Source organism: Postia placenta (assembly GCF_002117355.1).
Source record: "Postia placenta MAD-698-R-SB12 unplaced genomic scaffold POSPLAscaffold_6, whole genome shotgun sequence".
Classification (NCBI taxonomy): domain Eukaryota; kingdom Fungi; phylum Basidiomycota; class Agaricomycetes; order Polyporales; family Adustoporiaceae; genus Rhodonia; species Rhodonia placenta.
This window is the reverse complement of record NW_020169837.1, coordinates 403,758-413,280: the sequence shown is the minus strand read 5'-3', so window position 1 is coordinate 413,280 and position 9,523 is coordinate 403,758. Positions and strand designations below refer to the sequence as shown.

Sequence of the window (9,523 nt, the reverse complement as noted above, 5' to 3'; positions counted from 1 at the left end):
CTGTCGGTAGAGTGACGTCATGCTGAACGCGGAGATGAAGAGAAGCATGCGAGACACTTCGGACCGGTATCCGTCGTTGAAGGCATGCCGCGAGGTTCGATACCTAATCGGGGAAGACCGGCTACGTCGGTGTGGCATGGAGCGATGCACGCGCTTGGCCGAATGGCGTCAAGTGGCCCTATTGTCCGCCGAATGCGGGAGGTGTTCCGAGATCTATGCGCGAGGCATCGGGACGACCGCGCCGAGCTTCGAGCAAGCGTCGTGCCCCGTCGAAGATGTCGAAGAGCGTCGAAGGCGAAGTCGAAGTGTTGGGTGACTGAGCCGAAGTGCCGGGCGGGATGCGACTGCCGAAAAGAGCTGTATCGGGGCCCAGAGGGGCTTGGCGCCTATCATCTCCTCCTTATTGAAATTTGGACCGCCCTCGGTCCTCCACGTGATGCGAGAAGCGCGATGGTCGTGAACGGATCGAAGCGGCATGACAACCCGTGTCGGTTTCGAACGCCACGTGGCCGGCGCTAAACGCTGGTCGAAAAGGGGTTATAAGCAGGGTAGACTTAGCCTCATTTTCCCCAGCCCATCGTTCCTTCGTCGCTGCCTCGCCGTCCTTCCTCGCACACCCTCTGCTTCCACGATGTCCTCTCGCTCCGCCACCCCTGCATCGACGCCTTCGCTCGTCAACCGCCGCCTCTCCGCTCTGCTCGTGGTCCTCGAGGCTCTGCCGACCGCCGACGCCACGCTCGATGTGGTCGAAGAGTGGGCGCAAGATTTGTCGCCGCTCGTCGTAAGTCGCCCGTAATCTGCATAACCCAACTAACCATTTGTTTTCGAACAGCTCGCCTATCACAAGGCCCTGGGCGCCATCCGCGACGAGGAGACGGAGCTGCGCGTCACCGCCGCCGTCAAACAGCTCGCCGAGCGGGCGTCGGAGTCGTGGGTCGAGTGGGCACGCGGTGACTGGCCCGAGCTCGCGACCGCCATCGACGCCGAGGTCGAACGACGCGTCGAAGAGCAGAAGCGCCTCGCCGAGGAGGAAGCACGACACGTCGAAGAGGCTGCGAAGCGTGCGAAGGCCGCCGAGGACCGTCGCCTCGAAGACGAACGTTGTCGAAAGGATGAAGAGGACCGTCTCAGGCAGGTCGCCGAAGACGAGTGTCGCGCACAAGAGGCCGCCGACGAGGAGTTGGTGAGGATCACGGCCGCCGAGGGACTCCTCGCTGACTCCGCGCCTGCCGGTCTCGACAAGGGGAAAGGGCGTGCAAGGGTCGACGACGAGGTCACCGAGTTGTCGGATGACCCTTCGGTCGTAAGTTTTCTTTTCTGTCGTAATTCGATCGCTAATCTCTCTTTCGTAGAAGACTCCTCGGACACTCGAACGTCCGTTCGCGATGACGGAGGTCGATATGGCCGCCGGTGCGCTTGCGAAGCGTCAGGCCGGGCAGAAGGTAAGCTCGACCCTTCGTCGAAGCTGTTTGATGCTAACTCCTCGATAGTGTGATTGTTGCGCCGGCTACCGCTCGGCCCCTGTCGAGTGCGTGTGGGTCGAGAACGCCACGACCTGCGAGAGGTGCGCGCAGTTCCAGCAGGGCTGCTACTTCGACAAGGTGTCTGTGCTTGGCAAGACAAAGAAAACGCGCGGCGGGGGATCAACCACGAAAAAGCGCAGTAAGTTGTTCCCTCTGGGTGTCCTAACCTTTGCTAACGTCTTAGTAGTTCGGCCGACCTCTCCTGTGCCTTCGGCCGCGGACTCGAGTGGATCGAAGAAGCGTCGAGTCGACGAGCCTCCGCGCCCCCTGCTACGACTGCCTCTCGATGGGGCCGGCCGCCTTGGCCTTGAACAGGACGACCTCGATGCGCTCGACCTCGACGACGAATCTTGGGGGATCATTCGCGTCATCCGCGAGGAGCGCGCCTTCATCGCTCGCCGTCGAGCGCTCCTCCATGACATGGACCTCGACCTCCAAAAGATGGAGAAGGCCGCGCTTGCAAAGGGAGGAATCGGGTTCGTGCGCGGGGCTGTCGACGATGACTAGGCGCAAGTCGTTTTGTATTGTAGTTGTACTCGTGTTGTAGAATATCGCGTAGATGGTCGAATGGAAAATGTGGCCTTTGGCCTAGACGAAACCTAGCGGGAACTAAAAAAGGAAATGAAAATAAGTGTGTTCAAAGCAAGTCGTAATGTGATCGAAGAACATAGAAGGTGAAATAGAAATGTTCGTAGCGAGGGAAAATGGACTTAATGAAAATATAGGCTCAGTTTGTCATCACAGCCTAGGAGGTCTTCGTCTAAGGTGAGCCTCCGCGCAACGGTCGAATCGAAGCGTTCGTAGAACGTCGAACGATGTCGCGACTATCGAGTTGAATCGAAAATACTCGTACAAGGGCAGGTCTAGAACATAGGAGAAAATCAAGCATATCGTGTAACGTGAGAGCAGGAATGGAGAGAAGAAAGTACGTATCATGTTGTACAAGTAACAAAAGGGAAGAACCTCTATTCGTCGCGTTCTTCGGCTTCTTCGACTTCATCATCGTCGTCACCTAGAGAATTCGATAGTTCGAGTTCTCGAAGACGCTCGGTCGAGACATCTTCGAGATCTTCGGGGATTGGAATGGATTTGCGCGCGAAGTATGGAATGACGCGGAATGCTGCGATGGGTCGATCGAGGACTGTACCGTCGAGTTCGCACACGATGTACGCGCCGCCCTTGTTGCGCGAGACAACGATGAGGGGGCCTAGATATCGCGGGCGCATCTTGCGGTTGAGGGACTTCTCGATCTTCGTGTTGCGTATGAGCACTAGGGCTCCGCGCTTGAAGTCGAAATCCTGGATTGAGTGCTCGTGCTCTTTCTCGAAGCGAATTGCTGCAGTTCGACGTGCTTCATAGACCTTCGAGTGGAGTTCGGTGACTTGCTCAACGCGTTTCTGGAGCGCAATGGCTCTACGGGCGATGAGATCAGTCGTCGAAAGAATCGAAGTCAGTGGTGGTTGCAGATACGTAGCTTCGACGATGTCGAGAGGAATGAGCGGAGGGGTGCCCGTAACAGCGAAATAGGGTGAGCAGCCCATGCGTCGTCGAGTCGTGATGCGCTCGGACCAAAATACAAAATACGCAGCTTGGGACCATTTCTTCTCATCTCCGTCGGCTGTCTTAAACAAGGCTTGTCGCGTGCTGAAGTGCGGACGTTCGACGAGACCGTTCGCCCTCGAATTGTACCCACTGATTCGAATATGATTGATGTGGTATTTCTTCGAAAGGTAATCGGCCGCCTTGATGAACGCCGTACCGTTGTCAGTGACAATCTCGCTGAGCGCGCCCCATCGACAGAGGATGTCTTCGAAGATCCAGTCGGCGAGGGCCTTCGCTGTCTCTTTTCGAAGCATTCGAAACTCCGGGTAAGTCGTGAGCGAGCATCTACCTTGGACCAAGTACTTGTATCCGCCCGAGGCCGGCATGTGCATTGTGTCGATGTGGATTTTCGCGAAGATGGGGGCTGGTACTGCGACGGTCGGAGGAATGAGGATTTGACGCACTTGTTGGGACTGGCAGATATGGCACGATCGAACAAACCAAGCAATGTCGGCGTAGTGGAACGGCCACCAGAATCGCTCATTGACGAAGGCTCGGGTTGCGTAGATTCCTCGATGCGCGGTGCGGTCGTGGCATTCTCGAAGTATTCGAAGGCGATCGCCGGGCTTGACGACTAGCTTGTGTGCTCCGTGACTGTCCTTGCGCCAGAGGGTGTCGTTGTCGAGGAAGAATTGCATGCAGTACTTGATGAATCCTTCGTAAACGCTTTCGGAGATGTTGTCGGGCTTTGCTAACGTTCGATGAAATTCGAGCACGTCGTCGAGCTTCGCGTCGGCGAGTTGTGCTTGCTCCGATCGAGGCACTAGCTCGTAGCTATCCTCCTCCATATTGAAATCTGAGCCGTCCTCGGCTCTGTCATTGGTGAAGATGGCAAGTGAAGGGACAGGCGGGAGGGGCTGAATCTGGTGAACGAAAGAGTGCATCTGGTCGATCCAATCGTCGAACTCTTCGTCGACCTCGCCTTCGATGACATCACCGGGTTGAGCGGTGCGTCGAGAGAGACCGTCGGGGCCGTGCATTGTACCGGGGATGTGGACTAGCGTGAAATGGAAGGTGAGAATCGAGACGATCCACCGGTTGATACTCGCGCTGGGGGCTATGTCCGGATTCTTCAGCATACCCTTGATGTATCGAGCATCGACTTCGACGATGAGGTTCCGAACGCCGATCACGTAGAGTCGAAGGGATCGTAATGCGCGGAATAGGCCGTAGATCTCGAGCTTCGGCTGTGAAAACCTCCGTTCGCGATCATTGAGCGTGATCGAGCCGAACCTGTTGTAGTAACGGACTCGCATGTTGGCTTCGTCGCACTGGCAGAGGTGATATCCGACGGCGATGAACGACGTGTCGACTGCGAGAATGACGGGAGAGGGGGACTCATAATTGATGGCTCGGAGTGCCGGGGATGAGAGTAGCGCATCCTTGAGGTCTTCCTACGCCGTGATTTGCTCCAGGCCGAACTCGAACTCGACGTCCTTCCTCGTGAGGCGTACGAGCGCGTCGGCGCGGTGAGCGAAATTACGGATGAAGATACGAACGACTCCGATGGTTCCGAGGAACGCTCGAATGTCGGATAGAGTAGCACATGGACCCCAGTTGCGTATCGCAGCGACGCGAGAGTCGTCGGGGAGGCGTCCTTGAGGAGTGCAGCGATGTCCCACCACCATGATTTCTCGAGCGATGAGGACGCTCTTGACTCCAGAAAAGGTACCTCCGGCGTAGCGCATTCGAGTAACTACGCGGTTCATGTTCTCGAAATGCTCCCATACGAAGCGTCGAATGCCGCGGTTCGAAGGGAGCCGTTCGTCGTCGTAGTCTGATTCGGGACCTTTGACGGGAACATCGTCGACGTAGGGCACCGTAACGTGCGGGATCTCGGGCTGGAGGATGTAGGTGACGTCGTCGTGGAAGATCGGGACCGAGTTCGTCCAACCCATCGGGAGTGTTACTAGGCGCATGGCTCCGTAGGGTGTCTGGAACGTCGTTAGATCTCTCGAAGATTTGGCGATGAGTCGTTCGTCGTAGCCGACGTAGAGGTCGAGCATGCCGCCGCATGGTCTTCCTCCGAATTGTTCTGCGAGGTATTTGGGCGTCGGCGGTACACCGGAATGTTGGATCGTAACTGCATTGAGGGGCTCGAGGGAATGGATGAGTCGAAGAGATTTACCGTCCTTCTTGACGACACAGAACCACCGCGATCGGTACGACGAGTTCGATGGTTCGTAGACTCCGGCGGCGATCTTTCGCTTGATCACCGCGCAGACTTCGTTGTAGATCCCGGGCGGAATGGGGATATTCTTCTGCACCCAGGGCGTGTGAGGAACAACGGGGAAATCGACGGGGGGGAAGTACTCGGGCTTGAAGCATCCGCGCTCGTCGTCGGTCCATGCGAAGGCTTCGTTGTGCAGGCACATGAAGTGGTGGAGGACTCAACGTTCGTCGGGAAGTAGGAAGTCGCCGCCGTGAAGCTTCTCGGTCGTTTCAAAGCGTTCGAGGGTGTACCGACCGGTAGGTTTGAACGGTGGGGGGTCGGTCGAAAGCTTAGGCATGATGGATAGAGGGTCGCCCTTGATGTCTCGAAGTATTCGAAATTGTTTGGGGACGGCACCAAGGACGGGTCGGGTTTTGAGAGCGACAGGCTTGTACTTTTTCTTCGTCGCGGCGAGTATCTTGTGCGTTGAAGGGGTAGAAGTCGATGTCGTCGAAGGAAAGGGGAGAATCGAGTTGGAAAACTGTGAGATGGACTTCGCCGGAACGGGAGCTGGCGGAGTCGAAGCGAACGGAGCTGAAAATAGAAGAGTCGAAGCCCACGTCGAAGCGTTCGACGGAGCGGCATTAGAAGCTGTATTGTCCGAAGCGTAAAGAGACTGCAAATATGATGAAACAGAGGTGCATGCGGAGAGATACAGTGACGAAACAGTGTTCGGAGTCGAGGAATCAATAGGAGAGACGAAGGAAATACTTGGTTTTACCCCATCGTAGTCGATGACTAGCGCGGCTTCTCCTTGATCATGGGGAATCAATTCCTCGAAGCTAGAAAATGCGATTTGCGACACCCGAGAGAGTGCTGCCGGCTTCGCGATCTTCCTCGCGCGTACGTCGGAATCGTGACGGTTTCGCCGGTGTTCGGGCAGAGGATCGTAATGGTCTGGTTCTCGTCGGCGAAATTCTTGACGACGCTCTGCGTGAGCACGTCGAAGGGTCGGCCGAGGAGGATGTCGTACACTGCGTTTCGAATGACGTGAGCCTGGAGATACAATACAATCTCACCGATGCGGAAGGGAACATTTCGAATGAGTCCCAGCGATCGGTCCACCTCGCCGTTCGCCGATTGCATGTTCAGCTGGATAGTAGGATCGAAGAGGAGGTTGAGGCCCAGACAGACCTCTTCCGACATGGCGACGATCTGCGAACCTGGGTCGACGATGCATTCGATCTGCTCTTTGTTGTCGATCAACGCGATGATCGAACGAATCGCGTTCGAATCGCGGGCGACGGTGAATTCTGCGGGGTGCTCGCCGTGAGGGATGTGCTTCAGATATGTTTCATAGGGGTCGGGGACGATTGTAGCACCGGGTTCCAACGTTGCACCCGAACACGAGAGCTGGTTGACGGTCATGACCTCGTCAGCGCCGATTTCTACGATGTGGGCCGACGCGACGGGTTCCGTCGAGACTCGCTTAGGGGTGACGGCGTCGCGGTACTTGGTTCGAACGTCGGGCGCGATCGACAGCAACTCTTCTGGGGTCAGCGTGACAAACTGCGACTTCATCGAACGCTGGAAGATTTCTTCGGCGAGCTTCGGCTGGATAACCGGGACGATGGTCTTGTACGCTGGTTCCTTGCCCTTGTCGTTCGAGGGCTTCGGCGGAGTTGCGAAGTTCCGAACGTTCGGCGGGGCGTAGGTTGCATCGCGAGCGTTTGCAAAGGGGTGTACTGGTGGTGCTGGGGGAGCGGATGTAGCAATAGGTTGAGACGTGGATTGCGTAGGCGGGGAAGAAGACGACGCGGGTGCTGCTGCTGGTATCGTCGGAGGCGGGGCCGTGCTTGTCGAAGTGCTCGGGGGTGCCGCCACTCCTTTCGATGTACCAGATCCAGAGGCTTCCGCGCTCCTCGGGATGGCTGTCGTCGTAGGCTTCTTCCGCTGTAGAATCTCAACGCCGTCGAAGACCTCCCTTCGCTTCCGAAGCTGAAGGAGTTCTCGTTCGAGCGCCTCGATCCTGCCACTGGTGTTGAGCGTGAACGTTTGCACAGTCGAGCGATCGTCGATCTCGAAGAGCATTGTCGGAGCAGCTGGTACTGCGGGATTTCTTCTATGCCACTCGTAGATTCGATCTCGTATTGTGAGACCAGGGATAGTGCGGGGGCAGAAACTTCCGTTTGGAAGAACGATCTTGCCTTCGGTGTTCCGTTTGCACTTGCCGTCCCGAATGTCGATCTCCGCAAACTCACAGGTGCCTACCCTGCAGCCGCGATTGCCGCAGTAGTGGCACGTCTGTTCAGCTCCGGTGTTCTCGTGGACGTGGACAGCAGCCTGTTGTCTCGGTGCGGGGGCATGGTTGTGTGTAGCGTGCGTCGTCGGCTGAATGAGTGTTGTGATCGTCCTCGACAGGCTTTCGATGATCATCGAGATGTCTTCGGTTTTGATCATCCCAGGGGGCACCGTTGTCGAAGTGTTCGATGTCGAAGCGATAGTTTGGTTCGCCGCTGTCGTAGGTGTGCTCGACGTACCGTGTAAAATGAACGTAGCCGCAGCATGAATTTCTGCCATGGTGATGGGTCGTCGGCGTAGTGATCGGGGTGCTTGAGATGCAGTCGGGTCTCGAGCCATGTGAGCAACGCTGGCTGGAATCCTCGAAGAAATGCGCGACTTTGTTCGATAGGGGAGAGTCGGTTCTGTGCAATGAGATGTTTCGTAATGGCCATGAAGTCACGGTAATAGCAGCCCAGATCTGCCGCATTGTGAATCCCGATACGAGCGCGTTCTCCGATGAGCTGATCCATGTCTGCCAGCGACCACTTTCTTGTATCGTCGGCACCAGGATAGAGTGCTCGTACGTCGGCCTTCCAGTCGTTGTAGCTCTTGGTTACGTCGATGAAGGACTCGATGGTTTCCCATAAGTCGGCGACGTCGATCGAAGGGTACCGAACGGCCCACTGTTTCTTGGCCGTGTCATCAGTAATCTGACACTGGGTGAACAACGCCTCGAGGTCCTGGAAGTAACGCCGAAGCGAACGGACTTCCGATGGGTCGAAGCTCGGTGCCGTCGAATGACCGCACGGGGGCATCAACGGTGTGTTCGTGTTCTGACTCATGTTCGTAGTGTTAGTAGGAGCTGGGCTCGAAGAGGATGCGGTAGTAGTCGAAGGATTCGTAGGTGCGGGCGATGCGGGGTTGGAGTTCGAAGCTGCGTTCGAAGGTGCCAATGGTGGCGGAGGTGCCAGGTCGGATGTAGGTATGACTGAAAGTCGCGAAGAGGATGCGATGGGCGGCTGAGCGTGGGCGCGAAAAGAAGACGGAGTCGGAAGTACGAGATTCGAAGTAGATGGGATGGGATCCTCGGGTTCGGGCGAAGAACCGGATTGGTCGAAAAGATCAGGAGTCGAAGTGGCGTAGTCGGAAGTAGTGAGGCCTAGAAGCTCGGGGGACAAAGTGCGTTCTTCGGCGGTCGAAGGGATCGGTTCTTCGTCGAAGTCGTCCTGGAGTTCTTGGTCTATCTCGTCTTCTTCGTCGCGGTCGAAGTTACCGGGAATTGTTGGAGAGGGAGTCGAGTGCGTTCGAGAGGAGCTGTCGAGGTTTTCGGCGGCGCTGCGACTAGCAGCCTCACGCGCTTGCGAGCGGGTGAGTACTGGAGATGTTTTCGGAAACCCGAAAGCGGCGAATTCTTGCCTGAGATCCCCTCGCGGTGGGCTCCAGAAATGATACGACCTACGAAACCCTAACCCCTAACCTGGGTGCGACCTAAAGGGACTAGAGAGACAGATTATAGTCTTAGTGAGAGGGGAGTTAGCAGCAAGGTGTCCCGTGGTTCGAGTGAACACGAGAAACGCCTTCAGAAAAGGCTACGAACACTAGGGAAGGTACGAGGTGGCTCGACACGTTGTCGAAGCTACTCGGAGGCTGTGGGTGGTTAGTGGAGACGATCGAAGCTCGGCAGAGCTCTTCGATGTATCATAGAGGGAAGAGACACGATTCGATAGGGTGGACTTAGCTAGGACGTGGTTCGAGGTGCAACGCAGTTCTTCGACAATAGCCGAAGTCGAAAGGTTCGTCGAGACGGTATCGACGAGTACACGCAGTAGACGAGGTTTCGAGGTTATGCAGCGAGGAATGAAGTGACGCAGTTGAGGGCTTAGACGCAGGGCAAACTTGACTTATGAGCTCTGAACTCGAGGGGGAACCGGATCTTGTGTTTTTGGAAAGAAGTACGACAGAT

The 9,523-nt window shown here is 56.5% G+C and overlaps 2 protein-coding genes across 2 annotated transcripts in view; one reads left to right on the top strand and one right to left on the bottom strand.

Moving 5' to 3' along the window:
• Window positions 1-631: 631 nt before the first annotated feature.
• Window positions 632-2,030, top strand: POSPLADRAFT_1055984 (hypothetical protein; the record flags this gene model as incomplete). Its single annotated transcript, XM_024480717.1, has 5 exons — window positions 632-781; window positions 833-1,303; window positions 1,353-1,442; window positions 1,491-1,662; window positions 1,711-2,030. 5 exons carry the CDS (start codon window positions 632-634, stop codon window positions 2,028-2,030), a joined length of 1,203 nt encoding a protein of 400 aa, XP_024339405.1.
• A 4,089-nt stretch (window positions 2,031-6,119) lies between these two features.
• Window positions 6,120-9,523, bottom strand: part of POSPLADRAFT_1140953 (hypothetical protein) — a gene marked incomplete at both ends in the record, with an annotated part of 5,234 nt that continues 1,830 nt past the window's right edge. Inside the window, 3 exons of the mRNA XM_024485235.1 lie at window positions 6,120-6,153; window positions 6,185-7,668; window positions 7,818-9,015. Coding sequence (XP_024339404.1) covers window positions 6,120-6,153; window positions 6,185-7,668; window positions 7,818-9,015 — 2,716 coding nt within the window. The remainder of the gene's footprint in view (window positions 6,154-6,184; window positions 7,669-7,817; window positions 9,016-9,523) is intronic.